This window comes from Pollicipes pollicipes, unplaced genomic scaffold (assembly GCF_011947565.3).
Source record: "Pollicipes pollicipes isolate AB1234 unplaced genomic scaffold, Ppol_2.1 Scaffold_1239;HRSCAF=1448_pilon_pilon_pilon, whole genome shotgun sequence".
NCBI lineage: Eukaryota > Metazoa > Arthropoda > Thecostraca > Pollicipedomorpha > Pollicipedidae > Pollicipes > Pollicipes pollicipes.
The window spans coordinates 1,324-21,265 of record NW_023595896.1 but is presented as its reverse complement, the minus strand read 5'-3'; the positions used below and the strand labels follow the sequence as shown (position 1 = coordinate 21,265).

Below are 19,942 nucleotides of genomic sequence, written 5' to 3'. Positions count from 1 at the left end.
ACATTGGTGCGGTGCGACAGAACTGAAAGCGTATCATTAATCCGTGTGTCAAGGAAAAACTCTTGTTCCAGTTGGTTCCAAGAGACTCACCCTCTCGATAACGCACCGTAATGTACGTTTTCGCGGGCGGGAGTGTGGATCAGAAACTAGCGGGGTTTATGTCTTGAAAATGACAGGGCTGTGAACTACACCGAATGCTCTCCAAGTATTTCCGTTCAAAACTCCATACAGACGTGTAACAATCCTTCAGGAGCATCTGCATCTGTACGTCGGTGAGGAGGCACGCCCGTTGTTACACTAGTCGGCGTCCCAGTGTTACCGTGCGGTTGGGTCGTCGGGCGGCGGCGGCCGGGTCCTCGGGCGGCGGCGGTCGGGTCCTCGGACGGGGCGGGGGTCCTCGGCGGGGCGGTCGGGTCCTCGGGCGGGGCGGTCGGGTCCGGGCGGGGCGGTCGGGTCCTCGGGCGGGGCGGTCGGGTCCTCGGGCGGCGGCGCCGGGTCCTTGGGCGGGGGCGGTCGGGTCCTCGGGCGGGGCGGTCGGGTCCTCGGGCGGCGGCGGTCGGGTCCTCGGGCGGCGGCGGTCGGGTCCTCGGGCGGGGGCGGTCGGGTCCTCGCTCGGCGGCGCTCGGCCGCCGTGGTCGCCCTGTGGACCGTGACAAGCCGGGCGGCCGCCAGGTGTTCTACGCCATGGCGCCCGGGACGGACCTAGACGCCTGGTCGTTCAAGAAGGTGCCGATCACCACGTCTGCTGAGCTGGAGAACCTGGACAAACACGCCCAGTACGCCATCGGGGTGGCCGCGCGCAGCAAGTCGGTAAGCGACGGGTCGGGCGCGACTTAGAGGCGTCCGGGGCTGCCGGCCAGGTAGCTCTGGCCGGCCACCGGCTCCGTGTCCGGTCAGGGATGCGCTGGTGATCTATGTGGTGCCACTTCATTTTGTTTCGGTGTTAAGCACAGAACCCATAGTGTGTGGGGCGTGTTTTGCCAGGAAGGCATGCTGTCTTCGTCCCTTGTACGAGACCGAGTATTACATGCGCGTCAGAATGTCCGTGAGCAGCAGTCTCACAAATGTCTGATGCGGCCGTGTCGACACGATTGCTGTGGGACTGTATTGAAAATCGCACCACTTTTGGAGTAAAAGCCTGGGCTGTTCCTCGAACCTGACCCGCTCTCTGGACATGACCCGCTCCTTAGACCTGGCTAGCGACTCAGACCTGACCGGTCCTTGGACCTCACTCGTCTTGGACCTGGCCCGCGGCGTCTGCCCCCAGGGTCTGGGCCGTCTCTCGGACCTGATCCTCGGTGTCTGCCCCCAGGGTCTGGGCCGTCTCTCGGATCTGACCCGGTGTCTGCCCCCAGGGTCTGGGCTGTCTCTCGGACCTGATCCGCGTGCGCGTGAAGCCAATCGACGTGCCGCTGAACCTGCACGCGCTCAGCGTGCACGCGCACGGCATGTCGCTGACGTGGCGCCGGCCGGCGCACCTTGACCCGCGCAACTACCGCATCCGCTACGACGCTTCAAGGAGTTCCTCGACGCCGAGGGGGGCGTAACCCATTCGCGTCGCATCGACCGCGCTCGCTGATCCTGGACGCCAAGCGGTGCGAAAGAGGAGCATCTGCCCGCAAGCAGATCGAGGACCTGGGAGCCGTTCACCACGTACACGGTGAACGTGACGGCCGTGCCCGACGACAACGGCTACCGCGCGCCGGCCAAGATCCGCGTCACAACTCAGATGGCCGTAGGTCAGGCGCCAGCAGCGGCGGCGGCGGCGACGCTGCGCGTCTGACTGAGTGGGAGGAGTGAGGGGGGCTCTGCGCGGCAGACGGACGACGGGAGGCGTTCTAGAGCGCGAGAATCGGCCCCAGGTGACAGATAATCCGGGGCTGAGGCGCTTGTACGTTATGGCCCTCATTGTGAGATGGGAAGCCTAGTCAGCTGCTTTCACGAGCCTTTTCTGACTGTGTTGTGGCGCTGGCGTGATCGGAGGCTTGTTCATGTCACTGTCGTTGGCGATAGACGACCAACAACCGCTCACTCGTGCTCACGCGGAGTCGGTACGTCGTTGGGTCAGCCGGATGGTCAGAGGGACGTGACCTGCACATGTGACCGCCCGTTCGGTGACCGGCCCCCTGCACAGCCAGACGACTGTATCGCTGTCAGCGTGGACTGTGTCTGACGCGCACGCCTCCGCTGTCCTTGCCGTGATTGGTCTGTTGTACGGCCGGCCTGAGCGCCGTCTCGCGTCTCTGCAGCGCCGCAGCGATGGCGAAGCCCGACCTGCTGGGCGTGCGCAACCAGAAGGTGACGGTGACCCTGCCGTGCGCCTCGGAAGAGTACGGCCCCATCTCGCACTACTTTGTCGTGGTGGTGCCCGAACACGACGTCAGGGACCATCCGGACTCGCACAGCACAAAAGGTGAGCGGCGGCGCGCGCGCGGGCGCTGCCTCGCTGCAGCGCCCGCCGCGCAGAGCAGCCGGCAGCGCGGCTCGAGCAGGCCCAGCTCGCGGCTGAAGGGTCGAACCGGGCCGACGTCCGCCCTCGCGCTGCTCTCGCCAGCAGCCGCAGGCCGAGCGCAGGCGGCCGACCGGAAGCGCGCATGTGGCAGGCGCCGCGCGGTCGGCACCCTGCCGTCGACGCCGGTCGGTCACTCGGCCTCTCCTGCCGCCAGATGGTGGAGGCGAAGCGCTCCGAGCTGATGCCCAACTACCGGCCGTACATCACCGCCATGTTCCACCAGCGCAACATCCCGTACACCTTCGCGCTCGGGGACGGTCGCAAGTACGACGGCTTCGTCAACAAGCCGCTGGAGAAGGGCAAGAAGTACCGCATCTTCGTGCGTGCCGTCGTGGACATGCCGGCGGAGGTCAGTGGGGGGGGGGGGGGGGGGGCGCTCACGTGGCTGAGGCAGCTGAAGCAGGCGGCGGCGGGTGCCACTCCTCATTGGCGACTACGGCGCCGTGACCAAGACACTGTCCGGCTCGGATACGTCTCTTGGCTTTGGCCGGAAGAGGTAACCGACGGTTTGTTGCGTGGTCTTGAGCGCCGGTTTTACACGGCTGTTGAGCCGCCATATGCAGCGGTGCCGTCTGTGTCAGGTCTGTGGGGGACTGTGCGGCTGGGTTCCGTCTGTCGGCCTCTGTAGCGGCCGGGCATCTCATCCTGCCCACTGTGCTGCTGTCAATCTGACGTGACTTCCTCCGGCTTTTGGTAGCCGTCCGCGTCCAGTCCGTACTCAGAACTGCCCTGTCCACACTCCATGTGACCTGACCGGAGCCGTCACCTCGTGCAGGACCTGTTCACGTCCAGTCCGTACTCAGAACTGCTCAGTCTGGACATGAAGCAGCCGCGGGCGGGCGCGTCGTACTCCTCGTCCAGCCTGGTCTGGGTGGTGGGTCCGACGGCCGTCGGTCTGTTGCTGCTCATCATCCTGGTGCCGTACATCGTCATCGCCGCTAGGAGGTGAGCGGGCCGAGCGTCGCCGCTCCGCTGCCGCGCGTGATTCGGTGGGACGGGAACCCGGACGCCTCGGAGCCCAAGGGGGCGCGGCGTCGACTGCAGGCTGGGGCGCAGGCGGGGTCGTGATGAGCGGCTTGAGTTGGTGGCACGGCCTGCTGCCAGCGGTACTGGCGATCTGCGACTAGATATATATCATACCAACCTGAAGCAGGGGCAACGGAAGCAGCCTCGACCCTTCAATGACATACGTTTTGTACTGGCCCTGGTCGTGCTTCCCGGTATGACCAGAGCACAGCAGCTGTGCTCAGCCTTGGCTTAGGTCTGCCCTGGTTGTCTGGTTAACATGATCGTGACCTGTCCAATGTCGAGCTCTCTAACGTTCTCTTCACCGGACCAGATCGTGACCTGTCCATTGATGAGCTCTCTGACGTTCTCTTCACCGGACCAGATGGTGACCTGTCCATTGACGAGCTCTCTGACGTTGTCTTCACCGGACCAGATCGCACACGTGGCCGTTCCGGCCTCTGCTTCGGGTCAGACGGCCTGCGCGGCCAAGATCAGCTGCATCTGGCACCGAGCGCGGACTGACGTAGTTTCAGACCACTTGACCACGCCCGCTCTGACTGACCGTGCCTGAGCTGGCGTGGTCTGACGTCCCCTTCCGCGCCAGGTGCGGCAGGCGGCGCCAGTTGCAGAGATCGCCAGAGCCAGCCACCGTGATGAAGCCGCCGATGTGCGACATGGCGGCGCCGGCCAGCCACGCGCAGACCGACCGGCCGAGGTCCGGCGCCAGAACCTCCAGACGCCCGGCATGATATCGCACCCACCCGTACACGTTAGCCAGCTGGCCGACCACGTGGAAGCGCTCAAGGCCAACGACAACAGCAAGTTCTCGGAGGAGTACAAGGTGCGCCCCCGGGGACTCGTCTTACACTTGCACGGCTCGCACGGCGAGGGAGTTGGGGCGGGTGGACGCGCTGGGGTGATCTGAGCGGCTCATGTCGGTATGGGGGTCATGCTGAGGCGGCACGCTGTTGTCTGACTGAAGTCCGGTATGTGGTCCCTCCGCCGGCAGCTCCTGGACTCCGTCCGAGAGTGCGTCCCAGGTCACCTGCAGATGTCGCTGCCGCTCAGCGACGGACAGTCTAGCTGCCCGTCCGAACGTCACCGACCTGTGACACGCCGCCTCCCGCCGCGTGGGCGAACGTCACTGATTTGTGGCACGCCGCCTCCCTCCGCGTGGCCAAACGTCACCGACCTTTGACACGCCGCCTCCCGCTGCGTGGGCGAACGTCACTGATTTGTGGCACGCCGCCTCCCGCCGCGTGGGCGAACGTCGCATTCTGTCCGGAGTCCCACTGACTGCGCCGCTCCCATCGCTTGTCGGCAGTCGATCGAGCCGGGTCAGCAGTTCACCTGGCTCAACTCCAACCTGGACATGAATCAGCCCAAGAACCGATATGCCCACATCTTAGCGTACGACCACTCGCGCGTGGTGCTGCAGTCGGAGGAGGGGCTGGCGGGCAGCGACTACATCAACGCCAACTTCTGCGACGGCTACCTCAAGCACAACGCCTACATCGCCACCCAGGTGCGTCTCGGCCGCCGGAGGAGAGGGGACATCGGCTTCAGCGAGGTCGTATGGCAGCATTTCACTGCTCTGGGCGTTCTGTTTATGATGGAAACTGTAGATGTACTGTTTGGAACTGTAGGTAGCATGATGGGACCCATGATGGGAACTGTAGTGAGTGCTGAGTCGTTCAAACGCATTTGTGTCGTCCCTTGTGAGACTGGTATGTACTGTTGCCGTCAGCCACTGCTGGGATGGGCTGGATGTTTTCTAGGTAAGGCTTGTATGTACTGTTGCCGTCAGCCGCTACTGGGCTGGGATCTGTGTGTTTTTGAGATGAGACTTGTATGTACTGGCGCCGTCAGCCACTGCTGGGCTGGGATCTGGGTGCTTTCGAGACCACCAGTGGCTGAGGGCTGCTTTGTTTGAACCCCGCCGTACCTGAACCCGGTCGTGTCTACACCCCACCGTGTCTGACCCCTCTGTGTCTGAACCCCACCATGTTTGAACCCCGCCATGTATGAGCCCTGCCGTGTTTGACCTGGTTGTGCATGAACCCCGCGGTGTTTGACCGCACCACGGCCGGTGCCGCAGGGCCCGCTGCCCGAAACGTTCTCCGACTTCTGGCGCATGGTGTGGGAGCAGCGCAGCTTCACTATCGTCATGATAACGCGCCTGGAGGAGCGGGCGCGCATCAAGTGCGATCAGTACTGGCCCACCAAGGGCACGAAGTCGTACTGGCCCATCCACGTGACGCTCACAGACAGTCAGGAGCTGGCCAGCTACGTGGTCCGCACCTTTCAGCTGCAGCGGGTACGTGCCGTCCCGTCCCGCTCCTCCCCAGTCCTCGCGACCCGCCCCTGGACTCTCTGCTGGTCTTGGTATCCCCCCGTCGTGATAGCAATCATGTCTCTTTGTCACCTCGCTCGTTCCGCACCGCAAAAGGCGTGTGGCTTGGTTGCTTGTGCGGGTGGCCAGTCATCGTGTGAAGTGGCATGGACCGTGTGCCGCATCCAGGCCCGTCACGCGGACCCTGTTTACGCTGTCCCTGCTGCTGGCTGAACCCGCGTGTGACTGACACCGCGTGAGCTCGCGTGTAACTGGCGTGATCGGCAGGCCGACTCGCTGGAGCGGCGCGAGGTGCGCCAGTTCCAGTTCACGGCATGGCCCGACCACGGCGTGCCCGACCACCCGACGCCGTTCCTGCGGTTCCTGCACCACGTCAAGGCGCTGAACCCGGCCGACGCCGGGCCGATGGTGACGCACTGCTCGGCCGGTGTGGGCCGCACCGGGTCAGTGGGCGGCCCGCTGAGCCACCGGCAGCCCCGCGACGGCGCCAAGCCGGCCACGGTGGGCCTCATCGCTCCGGCAGAGGCTCGGGTCGCGTTGCGGGCCGTGTTGCTTGTAGGGCTGCCCTTATGTTAGCCGTGACATCTTATTCACAAGTCGTTGGCGGGGAGTGGCGGCGCTCGCAAGTCTGGGGTTCAGCGACGCGCCGCCGCCGCTTGTCGGGCGACAGATGTGCGGCGACGCGCGCGTCCACGCAGGAGTCACGGCGCTGACGGCCGCCTCCGGACGGCAGGTGCTTCATCGCCATCGACAGCATGCTGGAGCGCATCCGCTCCGAGGCCACGGTTGACGTCTACGGTCACGTGACTTGCCTGCGAGCCCAGCGCAACTACATGGTGCAGACCGAGGACCAGGTGCGCGCCGGCTGAGGACACGGCCGCGCTCCGTCTCAGAGTGCGGCGCTCTGAGACGGACACTGCGGGTGTGGCAGAACTCCTAGGTTAACGCGGAACTCTTCGTCTGGAATGTGTTGGCCGTGTTCCGATGTGGTGGTGGGTCATGCCAGCGGTTGGCTGCCCAGCGAAAGTTCCGTTCGAACTGCGTCACCAGCATCTTCCCCGGCTGGTCTGCTCGCCAACCCAGGTCTGTCCTGATGCTGATGCTGGTGCAGGCTGTCACGTGCTGTGCTGGGCGCCGGCTCGGCCGGCCCCCCGCTGACGTCAGCCACGGCCCTGCCGCCAGTACATTTTCATCCACGACGCGCTGCTGGAGTCGCTGGTGGCCGGCAACACGGAGGTACCGGCACGCAACCTGCAGGCCTTCACATCGCAGCTGCTTCCGCCGACCGGACCCGGCGACATCACCGGCATGGAGCTCGAGTTCCAGGTGCGTGCGGCGCGCGCCGAGCGGCGGCGGCTCCGTCTCCGGCCGGCCGGGCCGTCCCGGCTCCGGTCAGGCATGGTACCGGCTCCAACTTGCCTTCATACGTCACGCGCAGTGAGCGCCCCGTGCCTTGCGTCCGTATATTTCTGAGCGTATCTTTGACTGTGGTTCCGGTGCTGATCTCACCTGGTTCGCTAAAGCCGTGTTTATCACGTCATCACAATAGTGCAAGTATAAGTATATATAGATGCACCAGTAGGTCCATAGCAGAATGACCCGATACACCTGAGCCGGGCAAAACAGTGAACATAAAACGCGCTGACTGCGGCGGTAGAACAGAGAGGCAACAGACGTATGCTCTGACTACTGCACCTGAAGCTGAACCGCAATCAGCACGCTGGAGCCGTGGATACCGGTCCCTCGGTGCGTCCGGGGTTACGGACCGGGCCTCGGCGGCTGAGAGGAGTTCTGACTATCCGTCGGTGAACCACATGCGTGGACGCGCTGTCACTTGGACGCATTGTCACTTGTTGCCCGTCGTGTGGTTCCATAGCAGGTGCAACGGCGCGCCCCGCCCCGCAGGATCAGCACTGGACTGGTCCCGCTCCGCAGGATCAGCACTGGACTGGTCCCGCCCGCAGGATCAGCACTGGACTGTCCCGCCCCGCAGGATCAGCACTGGACTGGTCCCGCCCCGCAGGATCAGCACTGGACTGGTCCCGCCCCGCAGGATCAGCACTGAACTGGCCCCGCCCCGCAGGATCAGCATGTACCGACGGCGTTCGTGTACCGAGCGGTGCCCGAGTACCTCACCGCGCTTGACCACGTCGAGCGTGGGCCGCCGCGACGATTGAGCGAGCGAGCCTGCCGGCCGGGCGCCTGCGACGGTGCCGACATATCAGGGCGGCGCGGCCGACTGCAGCAGCACCGCCGCCAAGGCCCACATTTCCCCTGCCCGCGACCGCCATACGTGACGTGATACGGCGGGCGGCCGGGCTCGGCCATGCGCACAAGGTGCTGTACACAAGGCCGCTGTACATACGCCCGTTGGCATAACGAGAGGTAACGTGCCGCGCCGCGGTGCGGTGCGCCAAACATGTGTAGGATGTTGTGGCGGCGTGCACGCTGCACATACAGTGACGCCCGCCTGATGCATGTTCGCTAGCCGCGTCCCGGGCTCCGCTGCCGAGTCGACAGCCGGAGCACGGCCTGATCTTTCTTCTGCGTTTTAGATTATCTGTGCGCTGCATTTTGTCGGCGAGACGGTTCGAAGGGATTTTATTTGCACATGGTGTTCGTCTCCTCGTGACGTGTCGGCGGCTGGCGTCACGGCGACGGTGGCGGCGCCGCCAGGCCCTGCGTGCCGGGGGCCGCTCGTGCGGCCCGTGTGGTCGGGCGCCGCGCGTCCGGCTGCGAGCGGACGCCCGCGCCAGCGCCGGCGCCGGCCGCCCTGCCCCCGCTCCCCGGCCCGTCGGCCGCCCACCCCCGATCAGTTTTGTAATAGCATGTTTCTACACAGACATACATTGTATTTTTCAAGAAGACGTCGTCTTTTGAGAACGCGTTGGTTGGAACTAAGGAATGTATTTCTGACTGATTGGCGTGATCCAGCGGGCAGTGCAAGACACACTGCAACAACTCGAACGGAGCGCCACGAGTTTGCTGGCGGTGTTTCTCTCACCTGATTTATTTAAATGTCATCACTTAGCGACATCGCTCAACGGACACGGTATTAAGCGGCGACGCCACACACCGAGTGCCAATGTCAAAAACGAATAGTGCGGAATACAACGCGAGCACATGTCTGCACCACAAGCCATGCCACCAGTCGCTCCAGCAGGGGTACCCGCGGCCCGGCAAAGCGTGCGTGAACTCCTCTCCAGACCGCAACCTCGCAAGACGTCCATCCTGCAGTAAATCGAGGCCAGCGTATGAAATGTGGAGATGTACTTTGGAGAACGAGTTTGCGAGCGCGGTCGGCTCGCGGGCGGCGGTGTGAGGATCAGCCGGCTGGCTCGGCGCCGCGGCCGTGACGAGCGCACCCCTCCGCGCTCGGCCGCGCCCGCCGCGGCCGCACAGGCCGCTGCCCCGAAGCACGGCGCTCCAGGGAGCACCGTGCTCCGATGCGCGACTGCGCGCGCTGTCGGTGTGCTCTAACCTACTCCCGACTGCGGTGATCTGCGCGAGTTAGTCCGGTCGCACAGATGTGGGGATGTTAACGAAGCACGGTGGCGCCTGGAAATTTTCACATCTCGTTCTTGAACTTGGAGTCTTGTGCAGGAAGGCATTTGGCGCACGCAAAGGAACAAAGTGAGCCATTCGCGGAGCATACGGATCGAACCACATAGTGACTCTGAGCTGCATTCGACATCTTGCGAAATAAAAGATGAACACGTCAACTCATTGTGCCGATTGAGCCAGTGCCATGTAGACCTTCTACACGAGTACGGGATGCGTGAAGCGCCATTCCGAACGAGCTCTGCATCTGAAGCACACAAACAGCGCGATTCTGAAAAAAACAAGTGAACTTTCCGGCGAGAAAATGTTCTCAGCCAACTTGTGCTAACTCATACAGACCTCCTGAATGATAAACAAAATGCGATGTTGGATTAAGCTGGCTACGCTCAACATTCTCATGCGCAGCATCCAGAAACAGTGCCTACCAAATAAATGACAGAGTTATCAAACAGCTATATCAGCCATCGTTCCGGCCTGGCCGACGACTGCCTTTGCTCTCTGACCATAGACTAGTCTTATCACATTGATACGGGGGAGGGACACGGCCTCTCTGCGGCGCCGATGCGCGCTGGCCTCGGGACACCGGACGCGTGCCAACCAGCTGCAGCAGCATCTCCACCAGCGCCAGCGCCGCACGGGCCACCAACAACGGCCCCGCGAGGCTTCAGCACAGGCTCGAACATCAACCAGCGTCTGCGGACAGTGGACGGGGCGCGGCGACTGCTCCGGACGTGGGGCGGCGTGACTGCGGTCGGCCCGTCCCGCCTGGCTCCTGCCCGGCTCGCCCACGTCCGCGTTCGGCGGCGGCGGCGCGCTGCCCGTCGCCCGTCCGTCGGACTGCATTGGCGGCGGCGCCTCATCGGGACAGGATCACGCTCACCACCAGGATCACCCAGTTGGCGATCTTGTGGCAAAGCGGGCGGTCCGAGCCTGTGACGGGGAGGCCGTGATCGGCCCGGCAGCCGTGACGGGTGACGTCCAGCACGCCCAGGACGTTCGGGGGACAGAAATAACATAAAACATGTTTTCATTGTTATGATGATAACATCTAAATGCCGAAGGTGCTGGGCGTCATTGCTGTTACGTTTGTGATCACAACATAGCTCGTAACAATCACACCGCTTCACCAACGTGCATCGAAATCAATGGTATAGTATCTCAATGACAGCACGCACTATTCCCCATGGACCCGAGCTTTGGCTGTTCCGATGGCTTTCTGCACCACAATTTCTCAGACCACATCAGCTCGAATGCCCTCGATGTGTCCAATGACACCAATGCGCACTGGGACTCGAAGACAAGTGACAGGTGATACCCGGCAGCGACACGCACTTCAGCTAAATGTCCCCCTAGAGACGCCGTTCCCAGCAAAATGCGGCCCAGCTAAGCCGAAATTGAACCGAGAAGCGTTTGCGTCTCGCCATCTAAAAACCACGCCGAAAATTCGCTCAGAGTTCCGGCAATCAACGCAGCTATGAAGGGGGCGCCGCATGCAGTGGCAGGTGGCAGCGGGCAGGCCGGCGGCGGCGGCTCCTTCCGGGGGCACACGGGTCTAGCGGCGACGGAGCACGCGCTTACTGGCGGCAGTAGCGCCGACGACAGGGCGCGTGGCACGAACGATGGCAATATGCGCCGACAATGCCGACAGATGATGGCGATTATCTGGCGCTAATCTGGTGATACGAGCCGTTCGCACACATCCGACAGTGGTGTGAGCGCACGATCGAAGAGAAAGAAGAGACGCCGACAAAATCACTCCACAAACGGCCTTGGCTATAATGCAACAGTTCGAACCACACGTGAAAATATTTCGCTGAACGGTTGGCGTGGTGCGTTTGCTGTAATTAAGAATCTTAGACAAATAAATGCGAGCACTAGAATTATGCAAGCTCGCTAGGCGAAGAAACGCGGACCGATGCCTGATTTCCTGTCATGCGGGCAAGTGATATTCATCCTGGATGCCTCCCAACATAGTCAGTCTGCAGAACACATATCGTGGACAGAGTGCAATGGTTCTGTATCTGTCGACGTCCGCCGAAAACCAGGGCGAAACCTTGGCAGTCATGCGACCACGACATCGCCAGCTGCCATCAGCCGCTGCAGATCCGGGCCAACCGAAGCTGACCCGCACGCGCGGAGGATCAATTCAGCGTCCTGGCTACAACTGAGGCAAGCAAAACCCTCCTCAGCGTCATACACACGCATTAGGCTCATTCATTCACGTGCGACGGTGACCTGTGAAGTATAACCTGTACGCTGTGGCCGATGCCCGCCTACGCCGGCTGGTGCGAGTAGCGCGCTCGACAAAGACGGCACGCCGTGTCTGTGACCACCGAAGCATCCCCAGCTCCTCTGCACATAAGTGGAACGCTCGTCTGCCCAAGCCGGCTCGCGACCCGCTGCGGCCATTTTCGACGCTGAAGCCCTGCTCGCGCCACAATGACGGCGGCCGAGCCGGGCGCCCGGTACACGGTTCCACGCAGTGCACCGCGTCTCTTGAGACAGTTTTTCGGTCAGCGCTGGATGAGCCGTCCTCGACGCACTGCCTCCGCAACACCATCAGCGAGTATGAATACAGAGCGCCGGGCGGTGACTCCGGCAGATTGAAATGTGTGGCGGCTACGAGCGCCTGGCGTGCGTCGCCGGCGCCCTCTGTGGACTATTGTTTTTGTCGCTGTTTTCACGGCGGCAAAAACGCCGGCCACGTCTCGTCGGCGAGGGGCACAGCTGTTGACAGGCGGCACACGACCTTGTGTCAACCTTCGAATGGGACGGCCGCTTTATTGGCAATACGCAGCCGTGCCGTGAGAAAAACGACCTCCTTTGAGAAGCCATGAAAGCCGAATTGTGAGGATAACTCATAATTCAGCGGTTTCGCCGCGGCCCCTGGCTGTCGATCTGGCGGGAGGTGGGCGGGAGGGAGACGTCCCGGTGACAAGATGCTCGGAGCGGGGGAGACGCCGTGGAGCCTGTGCGGTACACCGAGCGTTGCCGGCCACCTGCCGACGACAAGGTCCTTCCCCTGACCCATGCCTGCCGTCAGCGAGGAGGCACCCCTGGCGTGGATGGGGCACAGCACGGTTTTTGCGGCGTGCGACTGTTTGGTGGGGCTGTGTGACGCTATTGGACAAACCGGACTGCACGGGCATGGTAACAGTCTCGACGAGGGACTACCATTACCGCACTTCATTGATCATCAATGTCTGGGATCACCAGCAGGATCCAATTTTGCCTGCCGGCCACAAACAGCGGAAGGCGCCGGGCGTCACAGAACACCGGCGGCGGTGGGCGTGGAGGCGGCCGGAAGTCTTACTTTTCCGGTTGGTGGTGGTGCTGTCGAGCACATGCGACACCTCTGGCGGCCGGTCGCCGACGGCGCTGGCCTCGCGACTCTGCCAGTACGGCGGCTGCACCAGGTCGATCTGTGCCGTGCACTTGAGCTTCATGGTGCCGCACTGGAAGTGGTGTGGCCGCACCCGGAAGTGGAGGCCGGCCGTCACCGACTCAAACCGCCCTTGTGGATGGTGAGCGGCCACAGCTTCAGGTGCTCCAGCGCCGCCTGGACGACAGACGAGCACGGATCAAAACGACGCCCGATTGTCTCCAGGACGTAGGGGGGGGGGGGACAAGGGGAGGAGAGGTGGCTCAGAGCGACGTCCGACGGCAGGCACGGCTGCCTCTCCAGGACGTAGGGGAAGGGGAGGGAGGACAAGGGGAGGTGAAGTGGCTCAGAGCGATGTCCGACGGCAGGCATCCATCCTCCTCCCCCCCCGCCTCTCCAGGAAGCGGCGGGGGGGGAGGAGGAGGAGGAGGAGAGGCGGGCCCACAGAGACAGCGGAGCACTCTTCAATAGCACGGTAGCGGCCGACCGGTCAGTGACAGCTCAGCGGAGCACGCGTGGCCCAGCACGTCAGACTAGGGGACCACGGCTCCACCACATCAGGGGGATAAGTACCTCAAATAAGACCGGGCAGTCGCTCATTTTGAAGGAAATTTAAGTCATAAGCTAGCCTGACTGTGATGCGTGCAATCTTGAAAACAACACACCTTAGATGGTACAAAAAAGACAACACATAAACCAGCTTGTGCACTTCTTTTCTTTGCCTTTGTAAGCTTCATTTGCCGCTGGGAAGCAGTCACTTGTCATTTTATATCAGACGTGTAGGATGCGGATATAGTCCCCGCCAGCAAGCGTCGCTGTCTGTCACAACACTGTCCGCACGTGCCGCGTGGAGCATCTTTGCGACGGAGACAACGGAGCAGTGCGACGGGCGCCGCTCCCGCGGGATGACTGGTGGCGCGTCACACACGATGGAAGGCGCAGATCCAGTCGCGCGCAACAGCTGGCCCACCACACTCGCCGACCAAGTTCTCGGTCGCATTTTCAGAACGGGAGGCTACGCGCCTCGAAATCTTTGCCAGTGTTCTTGTGAGAAGCTTCGAAAAAGGAGGCACGTCAGCGCGCTGCACCTCGTGTAGCCAATTGAATAGAATGCAACAAGTTGCCAGTACGCCGCTGGATCTAGACGCTGCTGTATGCGCAATGCATGCGTCGAGAAAATACCCAGCACGAAGTACCCAGAGTACCCAGTGAGCATACATCCGCCGGCAGAGTACCCCAGCGTCTCACCATTCGCTGCCAATGACAGGAGCAGCTGACGCTCGCGCTGGAGCGCGTGTTTATGGGCCGTCCTGACGGCGGCCCCGTGTCAAAGCCGACTAAGCTACGGCGGAGCGGTAGTCAACACCCATCGGCCGTGAGATCCCCCCCTCCCCCCCCCCCGAAGGCCATAAGCAATGTATCCAAAACCGCTGGATCCCTCTCTCACATGTCTCTGTCTCCCTCGATTACAACCCCGTCTTCCTATCGATCTTGCACGACGAAGAGCGTTGTAGTCACCAGCGGAATGTACGAATAGCCCGGCTTCACATCCACACACACACGGATGAGGCAAGCCGGCAGGGACATCTGGCCCCGGCGCCGGCTGTCGGCTGCCGCTCACCTCCTCGCTGTTGATGAACCAGGTCAGATTGGCGGCAGGAATGCTTCTGTGTGAGGTGCAGTTGACCTTGACCCGGTCGCCCACCTGGTAGCGGGTCTTGCCGCCGGTGTGGCCGGCCGGCGGCCGGGAACACTGCAGGCGGGGCAGCCGGTCAGCGCCGATGACCGCCACACGGCGTCGGTCAGACCGCCACACAACACCGGTTATACCGCCACACAACGCCGGTTAGACCGCCACACAACGCCGGTTAGACCGCCACACACGCGCGGTTAGACCGCCACACACATACCGCCACAATTCCGGTTAGACCACACAACGCCGCACACACAACGCCGGCCCGCTCCCAGCGGCCAGCTGGCGCACGCGGCCCTCTGCGGCTCGGCACTTCAGCCAGCCCGGCTTGAGCGGCGTAGGCAGGATCCACGTCAGAGATCATGATATGTATGCTGTTATCATGCCAATGCAGGCCAAATGAAGTCGAAATTTAGCAATTTATCGTGGACCATGCTGAAACCAACAACAAAGGGTTAGACAAACGGACCACGGAAGATTACAACAGCCGCGCTAACTGGACGGACATACGCCACGATGAACCAGCGGAGGCCTTGCACGACAGGCATGCACTGAGAACGGCGCGGATCGCGCGCTTCGGCACATTACCTTAGATGTGGCGTCTTCCACGCCTTTCATGATGTTCTTCTGACACGCAACACCCCCATGCTTTGGTCGAGCGGTCCCAATTGGCTGGCTACATATCATGACGAATTCACTTATGCTGCCGACATAATCCTCACTGCACATGGAACTCATCCGTCCGGCTGTTTCAGCGGGCGTTATCTTCGTCGAACACGCTCCATTACGTATGTACATCGGTGTCTGTGGCTGTATGTTAATGGTGTCATATTCCGCCCACCGAGGTTACATTAACTCGGCGCGTGTCGGACTGCGGACAACGCACCGCACAGGGAGACCGCTGACACCGCCGACAAACCAGCGACCCTAGGCGTCACGGACAGCTCTCCCGGCTGTACAGAAGCCCGCACGGAAGGCGGCAGACATCTCATGGCCGGCATCCGAACGGCTTGCCGACTCACTTAAATCAGGCGTAGGTGCAGGCGAATCTCTGAAAAATGTTGTCATCAGCACCGGAGCTAACACCCGGCCCGTGCTGCAGCCAATCCTACGCCACCCAGCCCACGGGGGGGGACGGCGGAACACTGACACCCGACCAGGTCACCGCCACGGCTGGTGTTCTCGACGCTCGCTTCCCGGTGTGTGCAGCCTATGCAGCCACGCCGACACAGATCGCCCTCGGCCGCCCCGTCACCGGGACGGGGGATCCGGGAAACGTAGGACGATAGCGACGCTACGTACGTCATCGGTCCGCTCAGCGCAACCTCCAGGTGACCTAGTTGTGACCTATGTGACCTAGTTGCTGGAGCGGGGGGCGGGATGAGTCACCGTAGCCACGAGCTGCGGCGGGTGCCACGGCTGTTCATCTCACGGGGTGCAGTATTTTGCTGACTGAGCTTCCATTTCGGGAAAAAACAGAAAACTGGCATGATCTTCGATTACAAGTAACAATCTTGTTAAAACTCGCCAACAATCTGCATCAAACAACACGAAATATACAAAAAACGAGAATGAGTTACAGTAGGGCAAATCACCGGCTTTCAGCACGCCCACTAAATCAGATACCAGGCTTTCAGCACGCCGACTAAATCAGACGCCAGGCTTTCAGCACGCCGACTAAATCAGATACCAGGCTTCAACAAACCGGTGGAGTGAATATAGCAAGGGATCGTTAAGACCTGTTAGAGATATGCTCGGTGTTTTTGACGGTGACCACGGCAACGGCTGAACAGCGCAACGTAAGACATTCAATTCAAGAACCTGCGGCTCTTAAAAGACAGCAGGCGTTTTGAGTATGCGCAGGCTTTGCCAACAAAAATACACTAGAACATTCAATCATTCAGGTTCTCACATCCTACCACCATCCACCCCGCGCTGCATTAGGCGTTCGCAAAGTGCCTGTCATCGCATGTCGATACACATCTTGTCGACATGTTAGCATGCGTGTTTCGGCTCACATGATATAGCAATACGGGATATTCCTGGTTTGCACAATTTGCTTGTTCCAAACCTTATCATCAATCTAGTCGAGAATAATTAAGGGAGTTCCAAAGCTAGCTCCACTACACCCGCGGGCTGATGGCCAGCAGCGACTCATCGCTTTGCGTTTAAGCCTGTAAGACCGGCGTGCGGGGCAAGAACACGCTAGATGAACGGCCCGAAGACAGGCGGGTCTCGCGCCGCGCGCTCTCCTCGACTCTGGCAGGCCGGCCCAGTGCGGAGCAGACGGCCTGCTGATCCGCTGAAGACGGATGGCGCCCAACTAGTCTGATTACGATCAATGTGAAACAAATCTGAAGCTGCTGGTGTTGACGCGTCGCCAGCTCAGTCCAATCAGGAGTGCGTACGTGACGTCGGAGGGAGCCGCCGGCGGCCGCAGCGACGCGGCCGGACACCGCCCGTCCGACCCCCGGCCGAGATAGGTCACGACGCCCCCTTGCGCTACCCCCTCCCCGCAGTCACGCTGCCGCCCCCCCCCCCGCAGAGTCACGCTGCCCCCCCGCAGAGTCCGCTGCCACCCCTCCCCCCGCAGAGTCACGCTGCCGCCCCCCCCCCGCAGAGTCCGCTGCCACCCCCCCCCGCAGAGTCCGCTGCCGCCCCCCCCCGCAAGTCACGCTGCCGCCCCCCCCCCGCAGAGTCACGCTGCCGCCCCCCCCGCAGAGTCACGCTGCCACCCCTCCCCCCAGAGTCACGCTGCCGCCCCCCCCCCCGCAGAGTCGCGCTGCCGTGGCCGGGTCGGCCCACACCAGACACGGCTGGGCCGGCGACACCCGGCAGCAGTAATGCTGTGCTGGCAAATGCTGGTGGACAGGCTCCGGATCTGTTCCCCAACCGTCCGTCGCCCGTGGTGGGTCCAGGGAAGTTGGAACACCCGGCTCGTCTCCGGTCCACTGTACTCGGCAACAAAGGCGCCTGTTATCCCAGACCTGCTGAAGCGTTCGGCGCGACACAGAGCACTGCCAACCCGCACTGGATGTATTTCCTCGCTTTCCTCTTCGCTCCACATTCTTGTAAGGCGCAAACTACGCGTTTCTTTCGTCCTGTTTTTTTTTAACATGCAAGACATGCAATAATGCATGGCCCCAGTGTTAACGGAAAAGTTATTGCATGACGAGGCGGTGACCATGCACGCGCTGATGTCATGTAAGTGACGTCAATATTTTAGTGAGCTGCACTACATGGCAAGCGACGGCAGGCGCTGTTTTCACCCCCCCCCCCCCTTACGCCGACCCCTGCGTGTCCCCATTACCCACACGCCCCTACCCACTCCCACACACTTGGAATCTCACCTACGACGTGCACCCGTCCGTTGCCCTGCTCGGAGGCGAAGTCGGGCGCCTCGGCGGAGATTTCGCACATGTAGTGGCCCGAGTAGCGCAGAGTCGTCTGCTGCAGCCGCACGTGCGTCTCGTTCGAGGCGGCCAGCTGCGGCGAACGACAGTCGCGGCGTGAACGACCGCCACCCCGGCATGCGACACCCACCGCGGCCACCGGGCTCGGCCACCGAAATACAACCCTGGCAGCGATCCTGGAGATTTCGTAGCCCTTACGCGCTGGCGTTTTGAGACGCAGACCTTCTATGGAAAAGATAATGCGCAAACAGCAGAATAAACAGGACGAAGTACATGAAGTGGCGTTAGGTTTGGCAAACTCGGCCAAAAGGCAAAACTTTTGCGTAAGCATTCATTGTTCGCCATCATAAGTGTGCCTATCACCCACTTTACGGTAGCGAATTTAGGCCGTGGGAAAAGTCATAAGCATTGCGCACATGAAATGACGAATAAGTACACGAGGACAAACTAAAAACGTTCCTGGAGGAAAACTTGCCGGCTATTTCAATGACGCGTTTTGCTTCTGCTTATGGCTTCCGATGGCCTCCATGGATTGCACATTTTACACCAAATTGGCTTCCTCTCTAACCATTCTAACATAAAGAAAGAGTTGTGAGGCAGAGTCAATTCACGTGAGACAGACAGCGCAGAGTGGTGTTATGTTTGGGATCACGGGCCGCGCGGCTGACAGCCCCGGCATCATTAGCATGCGTCGAGCCGAGTTTGTGACAGGTTCGATGACATCTGGATGACACATCGGCGAAGGTGTCAACACGACGGCTGTCACCGGCCGAGGATCTGTCAGCCGGGCGCAGCTGTTGACGGATCAATATGAACCACTTCTCTCGCAACGTGATGGCCGCAAATCAAGGACGTGTGTGTAAGGCGCGACATCTCATGATTCACGTTCTCTGCTTTCTGACGAACGAACGATCTCCATGTTGGTACCGTCTTGGAAAGCTTACGATAGATCCAACATCTTTAAAAGCTCGGAACAGCTGTTTTTGTTTCGTACTGGCCGTCGTCCAGATTTCGGCTCTCAAGGATATTACTCTGACGCTGATCTGTTCTTGTCCGACCTTTTCCAATATTCATCCTATAGGTGTCCAGCAAGGCACGACAACCGGTCTGCGTCAGGCCCAACGGCAAGCACACTTTTAGCAATTTTCACTCGATTGAAAACTGCCGTGCCCAATGTCATACGGGTTACGCCTAATGGCTGTCTACAGTTCCTGCCTTCGACAAATGAAAGCCTTTGAAGGATGGCATATCATGGCAGCTACATCTCAGAGAAGCCCAGCTGACAGCCAGTTACTCACATTGACCTTGATGCCCGGCTGCGGGAAGCTCTTCTTCGGCCGTCCCGTGGCTGGCTCATATCTATAAAACTCCTTTCCGTCCTTGTACCACTTGATGGCGTAGAGGTCCTTGCCCTCCAGGTCGTACAGGCAGGCCAGGTTCACGTCTTCGCCGTGCTTGACGTGGGTCGGGATGCGCACCTTATACAGCTGTAGGCCATCAGCAGCTGCAACAACGGGAGAGAGCCCTTCACGACACCGGCACAAAACGCTCTCCTGTGCTAGCACATCTGTGTCCCTGCTCAGAGGCCTCCCCAACCACAGCCCTGGCTGCGCGCCTGCTCCTGCGCAACTCCGTACAACTGCGATGAGCGCCGTAAAGAACAACTATGAATTTACCGTCATACGTCCTTCAGTCGTCACGTAAAATTTCGGACCACGGCGATGTGTGATCGAGGATCTGCATCAAAGCTGTAGGAGCATTGCTCTGGCCGGGGATCCGCGTTCATGCTGTAGTAACATTGCACACCCTCCTCTGAACGGACACCTGATACGGAACGAATATCGAACACGTAGCCAACAGTGTCCCCATGGTAAGCCTGTCCCCAGCAGCCACTGGATACTGGCGGACAGGACACTGGTGACGGTGTGGTGCTGTCGGGCAGCGGGACTGCCCTGCCCTGTCCGGCGGCGAGTGATACTGGAGCTGTTCCGCCCGACAGCGGGAACAGCTCCAGTAACTG

General features: G+C 61.2%; 1 protein-coding gene and 1 pseudogene across 1 annotated transcript; one reads left to right on the top strand and one right to left on the bottom strand.

Annotated features, from left to right (window-relative positions):
- Positions 1 to 672: 672 nt before the first annotated feature.
- LOC119091272 (tyrosine-protein phosphatase Lar-like) lies at positions 673 to 8,175 on the top strand (annotated as a pseudogene).
- A 4,755-nt stretch (positions 8,176 to 12,930) lies between these two features.
- On the bottom strand, positions 12,931 to 19,426 carry LOC119091344 (uncharacterized; the record flags this gene model as incomplete). Its single annotated transcript, XM_037214125.1, has 4 exons — positions 12,931 to 12,993; positions 14,438 to 14,569; positions 17,864 to 17,995; positions 19,221 to 19,426. Coding segments are annotated over 4 exons (533 nt in total), but the record flags the coding sequence as incomplete, so codon positions are not given.
- Between the last annotated feature and the right edge of the window lie 516 nt (positions 19,427 to 19,942).